Below are 20256 nucleotides of genomic sequence, written 5' to 3'. Positions count from 1 at the left end.
GTCCGTCTCCGTAGGGGTCCAGGTCACTTTAGCAGTGGATAAAAGGGACCTCCTCTGAGAATCCACCAAGCTGGAGAAATCTCCTTGTACTGAAGAAGGGATTCGAACCCCCACTTCTTCTTTGGTCTTATACCAAATACCCCCTTTTCCGCTGAGTCTAGCTGGAGGCAATGCGAAAGTTGTCTTGCCTTGATCTCTCCTTCGTTCCATCCAATCTTGGATTTTCTTGAACGCCCGTTTAGTGGAGAGCGAAGTTTTTTCATCATAACAAACTCCGGGAGTCTTACCATCTTAGAGGATGAAAACTGCGAAGGAGGAGACTTGGGAGCTGCAGGCTGAAACTTGTCCTCGAAGGATGAACGCAACAGCCGCACGAGAACTTTATAATCTGAGATTGAAGAGGCAGCAGAAGGTTCCTCTTCAACAGAGTCAGCCGGACTACTCAGCTCTCCTTCTTCTCTAATCGGAAGAGGAGACCGCCTCTCCGGAGAGGGCGTACGTATGTCGGGTCTTGCCTTAATCAAAGACCCCCTATTCTTACTGGATGAAGCCTTATCTAGGCTGTCTTCTTTGTGACGCTTACCACTCGAAGTAGGCAGAGCGTCCTGACGGCGAAAAGCGTCCTTAGCGACACCCGAGGCAGCCTCACTTGCCAGAGAAGCGTCCTTACGTTTCTTAAACGAAAGGGAAGACATGTTATCCGGAATACGTGCCTGTGCGCGCAAACCAGCGTCTTGGAGTGCGACTTCTTCTTGGTCGGAGTCCCCAAAAGCGTCCTGAAGAGCGTCCTGCTGAACGTCCTGCCGAGCGTCCTGCCGAGCGTCCTGCCGAGCGTCCTGCCAAGCGTCCTGCCGAGCGTCCTGTCGAGCGTCCTGTCGAACGTCGTGCCGAGCGTCCTGCCGAGCGTCTTCAAAAGCGTCCTGACGCAACGTCTTCCTAGAGACGAACGAGATCGGCGAATCGCCGAAGGAGACGCGATCGGCGAAAGAGAACGAAACAGAGAGGGGGAGAAGAGACTGCTTCGTCCTCTTGACGGGCAGTCTAAGGTCCTTCCTCTCCGCTTAGGCTCGACTGCTGCTGGGCGGAGTCCTCTGAGCCATAAGCGTCGATAGCTGGTCCTGAAGGACAAAAAGAATGTTCTTCGTTGGAGAGGAACGAACAGAGGGAGCAGGACTGATCCATGCAGAAGGAAGACGAGGGGCGAGGGGACGCCTCCTTCCTTCTCACAGGTACAGCTACCTGCTTCTCAGGGAGACGCGCCTGTGCACGCAACCCAGCGTCCTCATCGGAGGAAATCTTACCCCTTTTCTGAGGCGGAAAAGCGTCATACGCATCCTCCGAAGAAAGCGGCGATACAGGACGTGAAGCGTCCTCAACACGAAACGTCCTTTTCAGTGGTCGAGAGTCCTCTCCGAAGCGCTCCACCCCTTCCCTTGGCGCGGGGAGGACGCTTCGGAGGACGAAAAAACAGTCCTTAAGGATGCGCGCATGTGAGCGCTCCTTGACAGCCTGGGACTTTGCAACAAGGCCTGCCGAAGGACGCCAGATCGGTGGGGAGCCCCCGTGCCCCTAACCCTCTTGCGGCTTTCGACATACCCTCTCCCTGAGTCTTGGGAGTCCGATAGAGGTCTAGGCCTAGAGGCATTATGGGGCCGATCTGACCCCCCCTCCACAACACTAGGGGCACGATCACACACTTGAACAGAGCCAGTTTCCAAGGCTTTCACTTTGGTCTCCAGAGTGCGTAGAGACTCCAAAATAAGAGAGAGAGCATTAGCTTCTCCCGACACAGATTCAGGGCCCGAAGGCAACACAGGTTTAGGAGATGGAAACTCTACAGGTGTTAATACAGGAGAATTATTAGCCTTACCTTTGGTAGAACCACTCCTGGAGGAAAGACCTCCTGATCAATCGCGTTCCAATTTACGACCGATAGGACTCATATACTCCCTCCAATCATCATCGGTCAATCTTCTCACATTCATTGCACCGATTATCCACCAAAACAATTATGCCCCCTACAACTCATACATACTGTGTGGGGGTCTACCGATGCTTTCGGTAGCCTCACCTTACAATCAGTCCTCACACACACTCTGAAACTCACAGCACTTGATCCAGACATCACGTTTACAGAAAAGCCAATCCAAAGTCAAAAAACGGTCCACTATCGCGCATGCCAATCCAACAATCCAATTCAATACCAAAAAACCAATTAGATACTTAAAAGCGAGCCAAATCCAAAAAATCCTGAGCGGAGGTCTGTAAACAGTTGTTTACCGACCGGCGACAGAAAAAAATATGAATAGAAAATGGGAATGGTTCCTGATATCCGCCTCCCAGCGGCGGGAATGGGTACTACCACCTGGCCGCCCACTGCGTGTGCCGCGAGTTTTGAAATTCTGTCGGACTTCAGAAAATACAGCTATATATATATCTGTCAGGTAAGTGGCATGAACAAAATTTTTTTTTGTCTTTTTTGATTTTTACATTTTTTTTTTACTTTTTTTATACTTTACATACTTTTTTTTTTTTTTTAAACACTCAACTTTCTGATTTTTAGTATCACTTGGTTCTTCCTCTTTGCTTACTCCTGCTAATACTAAAGGCCTCTTTAAAAAATAACTATCCAAGGAAGATTGCTTCTGCCTACTTTTCACAATGTTCCTGAAACGACTCAGGCAAGCTTCATTGAACTGCGCAAGCATACGACCTGTGTAAGCCTTTTCGGGGTGTCTTTTTTCAACAAATGATTGCACTTCATGAAAAGCAGCTAGATCATCCTTAATTTCTGCCGTTGTCATAGGGTCGTCCTCCTCCTCCTCGCCGCTGCTAGAGAACTCCTCTTGACCGACGTTATGTTGCATGGCCTCCAACTCCTTCAGGTCATCCGTCGTAAGCTCCTCTTGGTGCTCCTCGAGAAGGTCGTTGATGTCGTCCTCGTTGACGACCAGCCCCATGGACTTGCCGAGTGCAACGATCTCATCAAGATCTGGTTGCAAAACAGTTTCAGGATCGTCAACTGTTTCTGAATCTGCAGCACCAGCTTCGCCCATGTCGAATCCCTCGAAGTCTCGGGCGGATACGGCATCAGGCCAGAGTTTCCGCCACGAGGAATTCAAGGTTCGCCTCAAAACCTCCTGTCAAGCTTGGTCAATGAGTCGGATGCATATGACAACATCGAAATGCTCCTTCCAAAATTCACGCAAGGTGAGGTTTGTGGTATCGGTGATGTCGAAACATCTCTTGAAAAGATGTTTCGTATACTGCTTCTTAAAGTTCGATATCACTTGCTGGTCCATGGGCTGGAGGAGAGGGGTGGTGTTAGGCGGAAGATAAAGAACCTTGATGAAGGAATACTCCGCTAGGATATCTTCCTCGAGGCCAGGAGGGTGGGCAGGGGCATTGTCCAACACAAGCAGACATTTCAGAGGGAGGCGCTTCTCTTCCAAGAATTTCTTCACTGTCGGGCCGAAACACAGATTTACCCACGCCGTGAACAAAAGCCTCGTTACCCAGGCTTTCGCATTAGCCCTCCACATCACTGGAAGCTTCTCCTTTAGCACTTTGTGGGCCTTGAAGGCTCAAGGAGTCTCGGAATGATACAACAGTAGGGGCTTCACCTTGCAATCCCCACTGGCGTTCGAACAAAGTGCGAGCATAAGCCTGTCTTTCATAGGCTTATGCCCAGGTAGCTTCTTCTCTTCCTCCGTGATGTACGTCCGACAAGGCATTTTTTTCCAAAAAAGGCCAGTCTCATCACAGTTGAAGACTTGCTGAGAACTGTAGCCTTCCTTGGTCATCATCTCGTCGAACGTCTTTTTAAAGGCTTCGGCCACTTTCGTGTCCGAGCTGGCAGCCTCCCCATGCCGCACTACCGAATGGATGCCAGTTCGTTTACGGAATTTCTCGAACCACCCATGCGAAGCCTTGAACTCTGGGGTTGGCGTTGATGTCCCTTCTCCTCCGTCGTCTTCGGCCTGGGCAATCAAATCACTGAAAATAGCACTGGCCTTGTGGGAGACTGCCGTCTCCGTTATCGTATCGCCAGCGATTTCTTTGTCTTTTATCCAGACAAAAAGCCTTTCCATCTCATCGTGCACATGGCTCCTCTCGCTGGACAAAATGACAATTTGTCGAAAATTGCATTTTTCCTAACTATACAAACCTGAGGTCCTTTAACAATAGGAAGGTAACTAGCGGCAGCTGGGACGGTCGTAAGCTTCGAACAAGGGGAGAACGGTAGTTAACTGCTTGTCCGATCGTGCGCGCGCCCGCGCGCCCGAGAGGTGAAGAATCACTTTTGCTTTAGGCCCATGCAAAAAGTTGCAGAGTGAGGGTGGCATGAGGTGGGACTATATGTAAAGGACCTCAGGTTTGTATAGTTAGGAAAAATGCAATTTTCGACAAATTGTCATTTGTTCCGATACGTAATACAAACCCTCGGTCCTTTAACAATAGGAAGACTCACTTCTTGGTGGGAGGAATCTGAGTCTTTTTGGTGAACAGACTGGTGTTCGTCCAAACCCTGGAGTGCCTCCCCTGGTCGTAAGAGCAAGGGAGGGATCCAAACCTCTGTCCAGATTGATCGGGTGTGCACCGCAGGATCAATGGTCAGACCTCTGGGCCAAGTACTAAGAGAGAGGCAAGCGTATCTCTTCGTACCAGCAAGCAAGAACTTGTTCCTGTTTGCAAGAGACAATCATAAAATGATGGGTTTGTCTCAATTTGGCATCCACTTCCTCCCCCTTGTTGGAGGAAGTGGTGGATATTTACTCCTATCCCTACTGAAAGGGATAGGATGGTGTCTCTATTGAGTAGCTCACCTGCATCTCGTCCTTACCCAGCAGGTTGACGACCGTGTCCCTCTACCCAAAGTAGAGGGAAGAAAAAAGATGGGAAGGAGCCAGTCACACTCTCATTCCTCATCCATTCTTACGGTCACACCAGGACTCGATGCTGTTCAGCCTGCGAGGGTCTGGGTTAACTACACAACGTGTTGAGCAACCACCCACGTTCCCAAGGAAAAAGATCCAAGGAACTGTGGGCAATATCCTGAAGGTAGAAGGAGGTGCATGCGGTCCGGTTGGACCAGGGCTGCCTTCATTACCTGCAAACGCCACGGAGAAGTTCTTGCGGAACGCGAGAGAATGATGAAGAGGCGTCCGCACTCATCCTGGGTGTCGAGTTTCTTCAGACAGCTCCGTCGCACCTTCACAGGACAAAGCAGCATAGCCTTCGTATCGGAGGCGGTGACGTCCATTAGGGAGGGTATTGTGAAGGACTCGAACCAATCGTCAGTTACCGAAGGGTTCTGAGTCTTCGCTACGAAGATCGGTACGAAATCGAGCGTCACAAATCCCCATCCCTTTGTGCTTGACTTTTCAAGAGAAGTCATGCAGTTACCTAAGACGAAAAGAAGGGAATAGTCGTATGACCTATCCCTCTTCTCGACTTTGGTTATGTAAGTACTCATACTGACAAGCTATTAAGACGAAGTAATGATTGCTCTGGAACAACCGAACTAAGTCCACAGCATAGTTCGTACTGACTCGGGCGCTCTGACAGAGGCAAGTTGTCCAAGCATCCGGGTGGGTAAGTCACGTGACCTTCGCCCTTTAAGAGTTATGCTGAGAGACCAAACAAATAAATATTTGTTAGTCACCGATGCCGGACGGCGCGGCGATGATTCTCTTAATGCATAAGCTCAAAAGGCGAAAGTCCAATTGCCTTCAAAAGACCGAGGTCCCTGATGGCAAGAAAATCTCATAGACGTGAATCTCAGCTTAAGGAGAAACACACTATGTGACGTTGAAGACGAAGGTAGGCAATGAATGCAACCTACGTCTTCCAGCTGAATCGAGAGAAGGAATCTCAAGATTCTAAACCTGTGCTTACAAATGACTGAAAACGCTAACCGCCATTTCATTGCTGTCCGTTGTGCAATGAAACGCGGGGCGTTCTTCAGTAATGAAACACAGGGGAGAGCCGCTTGAAGAACTGCTTCTCATGGGCTGAACGTTTGGAAGTAGAGCTGGCAGGTGTGGGAGTAGCGATGTCTTTCAATACATCTGCTAATCCGGGGTGAACAATGACAATTGTACACCTCCGAATACAAGATATTTTGAGGACAAACTCAGATTCCGCAAAAATTCATTCGCATTATCGGGATAGCGATGCAGCAAGAGACTATTACAGAATTCTTTTACGTGCGGTAAACAGAAAGATGAGAGTCGAATAGATATCTCTGTTTAAAATTCTCGCAATACCGAAGACGATGAATACTAGCGTCTCTCAGCAGTAGATGGTCATTCATGTATGCGAGAATCCCGTTAATCAGAGACTTAAGTCGGTGATTGTTGGGCAGAGATACGGTTGTTATTCAATCAAAGCAGGTGAGAAAGACATAAACAACCGTCTATCTCAAAGCGGCAGCTGATACTGAAATGCCTCGGGCAATTCAATACGCAGTAGCTGTCGCTGATCTCGTCATCTGAGTTGCCAAGTAATCCTTTCCACGAAGGAATGCGTTCGGCTAGAACCACCGAGCATAAAAGATATGCTCGAGCAATTATATTTAAGCGAAACGAATTTTCGGTAAATATAAAAGCTTAAATGGTGTTGTTGTGACAACACCATAAGTATATTAAAATTGAAACTGGAAAACTCCTGGGAGGTTGCAGGCAACCCGGTTTTGCAGTTCAATTAGAATACTTTTCGTCTAAGTTCGCAATCCGTAGAATAACCAGGATATGGCGCCTACCCCTCGGACCATTCAACTGCTTAGCAGAATCATGTCGCGAGGTTAATATACGTAGTATATTTGTAGGATTCTGAACAACGATCTCCATCCTAAATTCTTTCCTTCAAGAAAACAAAATAAGGATTGGAAGATCGACCACCTTCGTTCTCTATTAAAGAGAGTGAAGGAGAAGTCTTCTCGAAGGAAAGCTTCAATGGTGAACAGAATACTAAGACGATAGTTCCAGCCAAACTGGATATTCCCGTCCGTTCTTCTCTATTCCAGGTTGGTCGCCTACTGTGAGATAGTCTTCTTTCAGCAGCAGTCTTCTTCCTAATGCTAGAAATTCCAGGAATTCGAGCATAGGCGAGGTTCCCGTTATCGTGTAACATATCGGGGATTCTCGTCTCGCTCACTTTGGACCGTGGTCTCGCCTAAGTGTTTGGAGATCGTAAGAACTCTAACACTCTGAATGCTCTAGAAATTCCGTAGAATTCTAAGCAGTCTGCGAAACCCCCACCGAATTCGTCAAACGATATCGGCTGGTGGTCCTCTCGATTCCCGTTAGAAATCGAGAATGGGGCAGGTATCCCTCCTCAACGACCGGGCTTACGTCAGGTAGGAACCGAAGGTCCCCCCTGGTAGCGCAGTCCCCAACGTGGGATCCTACAGAGAAATCTCTGTAGGATCCTTCCCTTTCCCTCGTAGCGTAAGGAGAGAGGGAATGGGGAGGAATTGGATACTCGCTCGCCTTCCCAGTGGAACTAGCAGTTGGAGAAGAGTAGGAGCAGCCATCGCCTTGGCGGCGATGGCCTCTCAGAGTCTGGGAAAACGTATCGTCAGGAGAAAACGTTTTCCCCGAGGAGGGTTACGAACTCTCACTGTAGGTAATGGGTCTGCCGCCACTGTGAACGTCGTCTGGGTGGGGCTGATCGCACCTGATAGGATAGAGCCGATACCGTCCTCCGACCTCATTCCAGTCCTCGTCGAGGTCGAAACCTCTCAGGAGGACCGAAGGAGTATTTAAATACGGTGTCCGAAGACACGTAGAAACGCCGCTGTCGCAGTAGAGGAGGTGGAAGTAGCTTGATCGACCGGCCAGAACTGAGAGAGCCTTCTTGTCCGGAGACGAGAGACTCTGGTTCAAGACAGAATCGGCAAAGCTCCGATCGCGGCATACCCACCGTCGGTTTGGGTTCCCTCTCGGGCCCCAAAACGACTCGAGCAGGAGACATGGGCTCTTGCTGGTGGGAGCGGCGATCCTTCCCCCACCCCCCTGGTCTTGTGCTGACGAATCAGTGCAATAACCTGGGTAAAGTTACTCTGAATCTCGGAAGTTACAGCGTCTTGAGGATAGGACCGTCCAGTCCTCCCTCCAACAAGAGCAGCTCCCAGGACCCTCCTCCTTCAGAAGAAGGACCAGCAACAGATCCCTGGACGGTTTGCCTCCAATCACTTGCGCGTACGTCCTGGTTGGTCCTAAGACCAACCTGGCACGTGCGGCGTCGTGACGGGATCGTGAGCGGCGCATCTCTCACGATCACTCTATATACCTCGCTCTTCCTGGCGTATGCCGAGGAAGAGTTTGAACGGTATCGGAGAGACAGTCTGAACTCTACCCCCACCCCCCTCTTTTTCCCCCTGAACGGTCGGCCTCCAATCCCACTTGCCGCGTGACGTCCTGGTTGGGGTCCTAAGACCATACGTGGCACGTGCGGCGTCGTGACGGGTATCGTGAGCGGCACACCTCTCACGATCACTCCTAGCTACCTCGCTCTTCCCGGTGTAAGCCCGAGGAAGTTGAAGGTAGTGGAGAGACAGACCTGACGCTCCCCCCCCCCCCCCCGCTCGCTGGCAGGACCAGCGTACATGGGGTCTGCAGCCGATACCAACCCGCGGTGGGGATCGATCTGCAGGCCTGGCCGTGCCGCTCACCTGTGGCGAGCGGCCTCGACTGAGCACGTCGACCCCGGTCCCGTGCGTCACGAGCTGCTGCTGGTCACCGTATTCGCCCGGTCCCTGTGGGAGCGGCAGTCAGGTGACCTGCGAGCTCGCTTTCGCCGTGAGACCGTGAGCGTCCTCGCGGCACGTCAAACCGCTGGTACCAGCCGAGGCTGGTACCGTCGTCGAGGGGACCTGGGGGACCTCTTCCCAGACATTAAAACCGTGGCAGGTCAGAGACCGTCACGTCCACCCGAGGTACCGGCTGGTCGCTGCGAGAGTGGCCGCTGCCTGGCGAGAGTCACCTGAGCGGCTCTCGACAGTCTTCTGCTCCGTGCCTCGGTCATGACGCTGAGCGAACTCAGGCGTCTTAACTTTGGCTGCACGGTCACCCGAAAGGAGATCGTACACTCGGAACTTCTCGCGGACGAGAAACCGAGCCGGTACCTGGCTTAGCAGCAGAGCTGCCAAGACCAGGCGAGGGTGTACCAGCGGTAGCCAGCACACCCTTGGTCCCCGTCTTCTTCTTCTTCTCAGAAGGGGAGACGGGCCCCGTTCCCGAAGGAACAGGAGGACCAGCAGAAGAACCCCCCCGTCACACCGGAATGTGACGAGCCCTTCGAAGTTCCCGAAGGAGTCTTCTTAGGGGGAATAACAAAACCCGGTTACCAGCTGGTCGCTGCGAGAGCGGCCGCTGGCCTGGCGAGAGTCACCTGAAGCGGTTCTCGCCAGCCTTCTGCTCCGTGCCTTGGTCTTGGCGCCGAGCGAAACTCTGGCGCCGAAACTTTGGCTGCACGGTCTCCCGAGGGAGAGCGTACACTCGGGATCTCCCCGCGAACGAGAGACCGAGCCGGAACCTGGCGTAGCGGCATCGCCGCTAGCACCAGGCGAGGAAGTACCAGAGCTAACCGATACTCCTCTGGTCCCCGTCGTATCTCTTCCATACGGAAGGGGAGACGGGGGCCCCGCTCCCGAAGGAGCAGAGGAGGCCAGCAGAAGGACCCCCCGTCCCACCGAGGTGGGACGGGGCCCTTAGAAGTTCCCGAAGGAGACTTCTTAGGGGGGGGAGGCAGCCTTGCTTCTTCTTCGGCTTATGGGCCTTAGAAGTCGAAGGGGAAGAGGCAGCAACAGACGAAGACGAAGATGACACCTTCCTCTTCTTCGTCAGCTCACGCAGGACAGTCGTCAGGTCCTCCATCCAGGCCGGAGTCGGGCCTATTGCCGAAGCAACACGGCCCGACTGCACCTGTCCGGAAGGACCTGGGACTGGGGAAGACACACCATGGGCAGGACCAGCATGGACAGGCGCAGGAACCAGGAGCGACAGGAACAGCAACCAGCTCAGGAGCGGCAGGAACAGCGGCAGCGGTAAACACAGAAGGGACAGCCAAGCCAGTAGCGGGAACCACATCAGCGACAGTACGGCAGGCCCAGCCATCGCCTCGTAGAATCATCGGCAGCCAGCGTGGTACTGGCGGCCGGTCCAGCAGGGGCGAGCTGCTGGAAACAGCGGAAGTCTGGGGCAGGCAACACGAAGAAAACACAGGCGGCGGCGGCATACCCCTCCTCGGTACGGCGGCGACCGGCCCTAGAAGCGGCAGATGGCGTCACCGACACAGCATGGGGAGTGTAGACCAGCGGGGTGGGGGGAAGCAGCATAAGCGGTTCCGTGAAGGTTGTAGTGGAGACCACTCCAAGGTCACCGCCCCAGACCTCGCTAGACTTTGCAGCAGATCGTGGATGCTAGGCACGCCCTGCAGCCGCAGTGGTCCATACCTGTCCAAGGTCGTCTCCCACGGATGTAGCACCTGCGGTAGCACAAACAGATTAGTAAGAGGGGTTCCCTCACGCACGGGGGGGGAGGGGGACATGCCCCACCCCGAACGGAAGGAAAGACCCCAAAAACAAAATACGAGGAAGCTGAGCGGGGGGGCAGGAAAGAAGACGAAGAATCGGATACCAAGGGAGTCGCGGGAGAGCTTTCCGACGACTTCCTGGCAGACCTTCGCTTCCCCTACCCCCGCACAGCAGTGAAAAGTAAGTATGAAAATGAAACAGAATACTGCACTTGCGATTCACTCATAGAACTTAAAGAGGGAAAAATCAATTCCGGTAAGAGCGGAAACTTGATCCATAATAATATGATGCTATCATAAATATATATGAAAATGACAATACTGCACTTGCTATTTTCACTTTCACAGCAATAAATCGTAAGGATTAATTCCCGGGTAAGAGCGGAAATTGATCCAAAATTAAATTTGATGCAATTAATAAATGAAAATGAGAAAAGAAAACTGCATTGCGAATCCACATTTCATTGCACTCTATTCATACAAAATAAGAGGCTCTTGCCGAGCGCAATCAAGCTCTCGGCAACGAACGCACAGGGCAAAAATATAATGAAAAAGAGTTAACTTACATCTTTCAATTACACTTTTTTCGTTTCGCCCAAAATACATGACTCGGCGCGAGTGGCGCCCCGCTCTCGGCCCCGAGACATATTAAGGGTTCAATTCATGAAAAAAGAGCGGAAATCGCCGTCTCTACGGCGATAGCTCCATGTTGATTCATAATTAAGTAATGAAAATGAAAACAGTGTACTTACAGTTTTCATTTTCAAGTCAAAACCAACCATTAGTAGAAACACAATATAAACAAAGCATAACGACGATGACAGCGGGCAGAGAGCGATGACGAACACGTCCTCCACACCCGCGGCCGAAAGCAAAAGTGATTCTTCACCTCTCGGGCGCGCGGGCGCGCGCACGATCGGACAAGCAGTTAAACTACCGTTCTCCCCTTGTTCGAAGCTTACGCCGTCCCAGCTGCCGCTAGTTACCTTCCTATTGTTAAAGGACCGAGGGTTTGTATTACGTATCGGAACAAATAGTGACGCCCTTGGAAGGTGTAGCTGCTTTGATGACATCCTTCTGTTTAAGGATGGTGCCTATTGTCGACGGATTTCGGCCGTATTCCTTGGCGATCACTCTCAATTGCATACCAGCTTCATACTTCTTGATAATCTCCATCTTCGTCTCCAAAGAGAGCATCCTCTTCTTTCCGTGAATTTCAAGTTTCTTGGGACCCATGACTACGTATATACTGTACGTAATTTACGTATAAGTAGAGTAAAGTTCTCACACAACATGATAAAGTACGTATACTGCAACGTAATCACTAATGAATTTACGTTAATAAACGAAATCGTTAGAACGAACGAATACCGCGTGCGTACAATAACGATGCTGGGACGAGTAGCCGAGGCACGCTGCTACGTAGTAGATGCACGATGGGAAGGATGCTGACAAATAGGAGAGAAGGATCTCATGGCGGTGACTAGCATCAGGAACCAATGGGAGAGCAGGAGGATGGTGGCGAGTCTACTCAGTTGGCGGCACGCGAGTTTCAAAATTGTTAACGGTGGTCCAGGCGAATCTCGGACTTTACAGCAACAACCTTTCGTATCTTGAGCAATTTTCGTATGTAGAGCCGTAAAATTTTTCGTATTAGCTTTCGTATCTCGAGTTTTTCATAGGTTGAGCCTTTCGTATCTCGAGGTACTACTATTATGTATATTAATAGTCATGTTTTCATATGCTAATTTTACTGTCATTTCCACTGACACATTTACTAAAGGAATCTATTAACAAGTCTCATTGCATCTGTAGTAAAAGGGTAAAAGCACTGTATGATGTGCACACCAGCAGTAACCACATGTGAGACCAGATACGCCAAACTCCACAAAGCATTACAAGTATTGAGAAGAGAAGGGGAGGAGCCTTTATTCCCATTAACCTGCAGGCTTGTAGATGCAGAGTCCATTCCAAGGACAGAACTTGATTCTCCCTGCTCAGTTGATCAGCCACAATGTTCATTTCCTGGCACAACTGAGCTAACTAGACACATGAAATGCGACTTGATCAGGCACAAAACTCTGGATTTGTGCCTCTTAATTGCTAAAGTAACCATTTTGTCAATACAATCTCTTCCAATGCTAAAAGGATTTCTATACTCAGAATTCTTGGAAAGATGGGAAAATGAGATGTTTGTTCCCTAAATGACTAATCACTGTTTTTTGCTGTGTGTCATTTGAAGAGCTGTCATTATTATTATATTGCTACAATTATTGTTATTACTGGTATTTTCCTTTTTCCATTATTACCATAAATATTATCAGTATGGAGCTCTGTTACATTCAATTTTTGTATTTAGCCTGCTGGACCTGACTAATGTAATCACCTAAGGTCCCTAGCTGGAATTTAATTATATACAATCTGTTCACTTATTGCTATCATTCTTAATGTTTTTTTTAAATATTCTCTATATTATTACCATTATTGTGATTAATATCTTTTAAACCACTTAGCAAGTGTGTGGATATTGCCAATTAATCATTTCTTATCATGTTACCTCATGTGTCTACATTGAGTATGTTATTGTCTATACTTTGTATATTCCATGTATATGGCCTTGAGCTGAAAATAAAATCTGTTATTATCATTTTAAAAATTTATCACTATTATTATTGTTTCATTTACTACATAAGAGTAGCATCCCCCCCCTCTCTCTCTCTCTCTCTCTCTCTCTCTCTCTCTCTCTCTCTCTCTCTCTCTCTCTCTCTCTCTCTCTCTCTCTCTCTCTTGTGTATGGTCTCTTATGGTTGATATTGTAATTGTGTTGAGAGAGAGAGAGAGAGAGAGAGAGAGAGAGAGAGAGAGAGAGAGAAGAGAGAGAGAGAGAGAACCTAATGACAGAAATTAAACAACAGTCTTTCATGTAGGCAAAAACTTTAAAAATAGTCCTGTACTACAATGAGAAAGCAAACATGATCTAACCAAACATTGACAACTAGTACAGGCATACACAATTGTTCACTAGGCCTATATGGGCTTAAGCTTAAGCCTAGGCATAATTTTTCCTTTATATTTTGTAATGTCATAATCAAAATGAGTTGGTTTGGTCTTTAATGTTGCATATCTTGAAAAAAAATCCGAAACTTTCGGATTTATTAAGTTGACGTGCAGTTGATCTATCACCATTCACTAGTGACTGACTGACTGAGAATGACTGCCTGGACTCTGAAGTATCGTATGATATGTTACTGATTGACCATTGGCAGAAAAGTGGGCAGGGCTTAAGTTATATTCCTTTTGGACAGACTACAGTGAGTAAGCAAGTCCTTCAGCAAATGAAGTACCTAACATATTGCCTGTGCTATGATATCGTAGCATAGTGCCTATCAAAAGTTACCATATTTCATAATGGTCTACTCACTGATATTCCAGCGCCTCAAATCCTATAAAAACAGGGTTGGCTTTCATAATTTTATAACCAAAGACTTTTGTTGCAGTAAGACTGGCTATAAAAAAAACTGCTATACATAATGAATAACAATTACTGCATCAACAAATCTCCTAACTTACAAAAGAATTCTTTCACATCCAAAATAAAAATTTTCGAAAATACAGTTACCTTAATGTGATTGGGATTCCTTTCATCAACAACTGACATCTGAATATCCTCAGCCTCAATAAGTATATGATCATCATTAACTCCAGTTCCATTTTTTGCAATATCTATACCTGAAATAAACATTCACTTTCAATGAAAAATTACGCACAAAACAATTGACTGAAAGTGGGGAAATGTCATACTGAATATTCTAATACAACCATCATGTCCAATAAAAAAAAAATCTGTAAATCCAACCTGACATGTACTAGTATGGCTTATTTCCAAATGTTCATAATTGACTTATTACACCATACCATACCAAGAGATTTTAAGCCATAAATATGATTCAGTACATATTTCCTATATCATAAAGGATATCAAATGAATATAAATAAGAGGGAAAAATTATAAAGAAAAAGCAAGCATAAATATTATATTATGTATGCACAATATCACAACATTATGAATGCACAATAATCTGATTTCTATTCTGGTGAATTTGTCAACAATTTCTCCTTCATTTCCTTTACAGTTCAAAGATTCTATTCATCACTGTCATCAGGGCCTATAAACCACGATAGCAAGACTGGGCAAATTTTAGTCTTAAAAATACTACTGGTACCTTGAAATTAATTTTTAGATCATTTGCAATACTGCTGGCACCTTATCCTTTATTGTTTTGCATCACAATGTCCAATTTCACTTCCAGAGTGAAGCTCTTGAACATTGATTTAACTACTAGCCCACCCCGATTAGCACTATCTTTGCACAACCATCCTCTACACTACAATAAAAACATTCATGTATGTATTATCAATAATAAATTGAGAAAGAATGAAGGCTGGAATAAAGTGATTTTGGAAACTTAAAATCCAATTCAAGACTTATTATTTTTTGGATATGTCTTACTGTAATACTTAATTTTTGCAACACTGTAACTAATCACTTGAAAAGGGGAGTCATCTGTCTAAAGCCTTGTGTTTTCAGGTACATACAAAATGTTTAAAGTAACAATAAAGAATGTATTCCTGTACTTAAAAAGATAATTCAATAAGTAAATCAATGAGAAAAAATTAGCATACAGAACATACATCATTCACAGATATATCTAAATCTGTAAAGTTTTCATATAGAAGTTACATCACTTACTAGAATCTACAGATGACTGTGATTCAGAAGCTTGATTTTCCTTTGCATTAACTGGAGACTGTAATCCTTTCCTTGGAGATGCACAGGGAGAAGTATTGGTGATGACAGTAACTGCAGTACGGCAATTCACCATCTGCATGTTACTAGATACAGTATGTTCACCATCTGCTGTTGAAACCTCTAACTCAACAATGCCCTCAGGCTCAGAAGTGAAATTTGCTTGATCTGCAGAGCATTAAATAAAAGTAAATAAGACATGATTAATATATAGTCACACATAAGCAAAATTTTAAATAATAAAAGCCTGGAGTTACCTGAATATTGTGGATACAAAAGAAAATCAAACAAGTTTTTTCCCAAAGAAATCACAAAAAGTAATACTTATATGTCAAAGAATGTAGATCTGATTCCAACATAAAGCATTACTATCTAAAGAGCACACAAAAAGAACTGAGGAAAATGGCACAGGTATGCTTACCTTCTCCTGCACTTTCCAAAGTTTCTTCGTCCTCAAAAACCTTGACCTCTGCTCCACATATAACAGAATCCCAGTAGACCTAAAATAATGACAATCACAGATAATGACTACAATATGAAATTTTTTTTAATCAATTTGTATTTTTCATAGCTAACAAACCTGAGGTTTTAACAATAGGATTATTTTCTAGTGCCAGCTAGAAACTGGTTAAAAACAATCAAAGATTTTAAAGCAACAAATCTGTGGCATCTGGCAATTCACCAACCAGGCTTGGTACCTCATGACACATCAATCTTTCTTCCAACCCCGGATATGAGAGGGGTGGCTAGAAGTAGCCAGTTAACATTAAGATCTCAGGTTTGTTAGCTATGAAAAATACAAATTGATTAAAAATTTCTCATTTGTTCATACACGGAACAAACCTTTTGGTCTTAACAATAGGATAGACTTATACTTGGAGGGAGGTACAAGTACCCTGAACCAGCTGGGGATTCAGCCCACCTGACCACCCTTCCCAGAAGATCTGAGCCCATGAGAGAATAGATAAGCGAGTATCTAAAAGATCAACCTGTTTGGTATTAAACACAATGAGACATGTTCAGGTTCATTACATTCTTGGAAGGTAAAGAGAACTCTGTCTGTTCAAGCAACAAACCATGTGGGCCACAGGGGTTTGTTACCACTCCTCCCCCTTGCCAGAGATAGGAGTAAAATCTACTGAGATGCAGATTTGTCTATCGTACAGGAACAAATCACATAACGCCAACCAGAACAGCTGCCACACTCACCTGTATCAGACCAGTTCCAGCATATGACGTGTCTAATCTTCAACCCGCCCTAGGAAGAAGAAAGGAAAAAAGAGAAAGGAGACCAACCAATCTCACTCATTCTCTCTTCCACACACTCATCTTAGGTAAGATAAAAACTGTCCCACCAGGGGCACTGGATGAGCTACACAACTTGTTGGGCAGCCACTACTGAACCCAAGGAAAAAGTGTCAAGGACCTGTGGGCAATGTCCTTTAGGTAAAAAGGAGGTCTTTCACTTCTGCTAAGGACCCTATCAGGCCAAGAATTACCATACCACCAACTGATATACAGTGCAGTTAAACTTCTTCAATCTCATAGCAGCAATGTTTAAAAATACTGCCTCTAATGACTACCCCACAAGCTTGGAGACTTCTTCCAAAGAAATGTTTCTGAAGAAAGTCAAAGAGATGATCACCTTATAGACATTATGCAATTTAAGAAAGGAGAAGAGGTCCACATTTTTAATTGAAGACACTAAGATCATTCTCAGTCAATGCAGTCAGAATGACCTGTTAGTGATAGGGTGTAAGAAAAGATGTCATCTGGTACATGAACCATTATATCTAGGTAAATCTAAAGTAACTGATCTGAGCATAATTTCTTATCTATAAAAATGAGTTCCTTGGCTCTCCCATAGCTTTTAGGTACTAAAGAATAAATAAGATTCCTCTATAGATGAAATATTTTGTTTCAATACATGCAACATTTAAAATAAGCAATCTCTATCTTGGTATAAAAACCAAAGAAACCTTACACAATGATGCACTCCATTAATTAAAATGAAGGGTAAATAAAGGAAAGCTTGAGCATGACATCACTTCCTTTCAGTGAGGACTGTATTAAAGAGTTTGACCAGACCATCAAATTAAATACACTTGACTCTTATAGGGGTGGTCCTAATAGGAAAATAGACTTGATACATATTGTGAGCTGTGGCCTTCCAAAGGGGATTATATCATCAACCTGATAATCTATCATTTCTGAATAGTTTCATTACCATAGTTAAGGAAGATATACAAAAAAAAGGCAGTGTGTTTTCTGCAGTAATGTAACTGGGGCATTAAAAAACTGAGGACACATCACACACTGACACTTGCCATAACACAGAAACTACCATATCAGTCAAAAACATAACAATTACATATTAGCGTGCTACTGTAACTTACTGGAAGTTTAATAAGTCCTTTCACTTTCAGCATCTTTGCCAAGTCTGTCACGAGCGGAAGAATTTCTGCAGGAACATTCACCTGGAAAGTATTATTATCTTCTATAAAAATCACTCATAACACTGAAAAATCCATTTACTTCCAGCCATAGGAAAAGGAAATAACAACTAATACTAATCACTAGTTTTGATATGCATGAAATTTTTCATCTGATATAAATACATAACATTATTGGTAGTAGTTCAAAACTTTTAACAAAAACATAGTTACTGAATCCATCTACCTGTGCTATGAAAAATCATTATCTAAACTTAAAGACTTTTGAAAACACAATAATGTGTAGCTCTCCTAGAAGAGGGGTTAATAGTACATTTCCATGCAACCTATGTGTCCCTCCATGCCATTACGAAATTAATTTTTACTTTTTTTATTAATAGATATAAACCATTGTCTGAAAAATAAGAACTGTTAATAATCTTATTTCTCAAACTAAAATAATTCTTATTTTATTAATGCTACTCTGTCTTGAATGATGCAGTGTTAAGGGGGCCGGCTGGCTAATGCCACTTTTCAAGGACAGGACTTTGACATTCATACCACTTAATAAGGAGACTTGGGACATCTCCAAAAGGCATATGAGTTTTGCCTCTGACCTTCAGTTTTGTGATGCCAGGGCAATTTATCCAGGAAATAACCATTTTTCAAAATCTATCTCCTCCCTTGATATTTAATATTAAGACTGGGATTACTACCATATATAGACCTGCTGTAGACCTCCAATCAAGTGAAGAGTTTTTCTAAAAGTCATTGTTTTATTATGGTAAAAAAATATTCCTTATAAATCAGGAAAAAAATTTCAGAAAAAAAACTAAACAAAAATTGGAAAAAAGGGCTTAATTTGATTGTTCTATAATGTCTTTCTAAGTTATATACCAAATTTCAATGCTACAGCTTTAAAACTAAGTGAGAAGATAGATTTTGAAGGTCAATAAGTATAATTTTGAGATATGTGCATTTAGTTTTTCTTTGTATTCTTACAAAGACAATGTTGATAAATAAGGATTATTATGAATTTTATATTTCTTTTAGGGTATTGATAAACCAAAAATATGTTATTTATCATAATTTAATCATAAATGAAGATCCCTTTGCTCACAGATCGTAGCCTGGGGCACTGCAACTCTCTCTCTCCCCTTCACTAACTCGGCTTATTACAGCGAATTTTCTTCTTCTATATGTTAGCAAGATGTTTTGCTTGTCTTTTCCTCTTTGGCATCATGAAATTCTTGCCGAAACAAAGATAAACAGACGTAAAAGCAAGAGAATGTCAGAGGTGAAACTTGTACGTGTAACCTCTTTCATGTTTCTGCTCACTTTGTAGGGTGGTAAGCTTAGAATCTTCCCTCCTGTGACTCATGGAATCTCTACAGATGCCATTGGTCACAATTTTTTTTACAATAACATCAAAATTTACGATAACAGAAGAAATATTGCATTTGCTTGTATGGATCAATGTTTTTGGCTTACGTATTGAGTTACAGTGGTACCTCGAGATATGAAAGCAAATACGAAAAATTTTACGGCTCTACATGCGAAAATTGCTCAAGATACGAAAGGTTGTTGCTGTAAAGTCTGAGATTCGCCCGGACCACCGATAACAATTTTGAAACTCGTGCACCGCCAACTGAGTAGACTCGCCACCATCCTCCCGCTCTCCCATTGGTTCCTGATGCTAGTCACCGCCACGAAATCCTTCTCTCCTATTGGTCAGCATCCCTCCCATCATGCATCTACGTAGCGGCGTGCTTCTTCGGCCACTGCACGGCATCATCTGTATTGTACGCACCCGGTTTTCGTTCGTTCTAACGATTTTGTTTATTAACGTAAATTCGTTAGTGATTTCGTTGTAGTATACTTTATCGTGTTGTGTGAGAACTTTACTACATACGTATACATACTACATAACATAATTACGTACAGTATATACATAGTCATGGGTCCCAAGAAACTTGAAATTCACGGAAAGAAGAGGATGCTCTCTTTGGAAACGAAGATGGAGATTATCAAAAAGTATGAAGCTGGTAGTATGAGATTGAGTGTGATCGCCAAGGAATACGGCCGAAATCCGTCGACAATACTCACCATCCTTAAGCAGAAGGATGCCATCAAAGCAGCTACACCTTCCAAGGGTGTCACTATTTTGTCCAGCAAGTTTAGTTTATGTATGTTTTCCTTACATTTTTTTTATGTGTTTCGTAAAGTTAAGTGTACGTACGTATCTGCTGTTTGTCCTCCTCTGTCGCCACTTTTGGAGATAGCCTCACTCGAAAGGTAAGCTTCCACATTTTACTACATATGTACGTATGTACGTACAGTATTTCTTGTATACCATGCACACTAATACACTTTATTTACAGGTATATTAGCAGTACGTATTAAGTTAGGCATTGAATGGTCCAAATTGCTATAGTATTTCATTGTTTATAGGTCAATTTAGCTTTATTATGAAATTTA

General features: G+C 44.9%; 1 protein-coding gene across 1 annotated transcript in view; it reads right to left on the bottom strand.

Moving 5' to 3' along the window:
- Nucleotides 1-20256, bottom strand: part of LOC135213280 (uncharacterized) — a 98820-nt gene that overhangs the window by 30312 nt on the left and 48252 nt on the right. The window contains exons 4-7 of the mRNA XM_064247261.1: nucleotides 17743-17823; nucleotides 15768-15846; nucleotides 15290-15514; nucleotides 14159-14268 (exon numbers count right to left, since the gene is read on the bottom strand). Of these exons, the coding sequence (XP_064103331.1) occupies nucleotides 14159-14268; nucleotides 15290-15514; nucleotides 15768-15846; nucleotides 17743-17823 (495 nt within the window). The remainder of the gene's footprint in view (nucleotides 1-14158; nucleotides 14269-15289; nucleotides 15515-15767; nucleotides 15847-17742; nucleotides 17824-20256) is intronic.

Source organism: Macrobrachium nipponense, chromosome 42 (assembly GCF_015104395.2).
Source record: "Macrobrachium nipponense isolate FS-2020 chromosome 42, ASM1510439v2, whole genome shotgun sequence".
NCBI classification, from domain to species: Eukaryota; Metazoa; Arthropoda; class Malacostraca; order Decapoda; family Palaemonidae; genus Macrobrachium; species Macrobrachium nipponense.
Note: the sequence above shows the minus strand (reverse complement) of the source record. Positions and strands in the feature narration are given on the sequence as shown.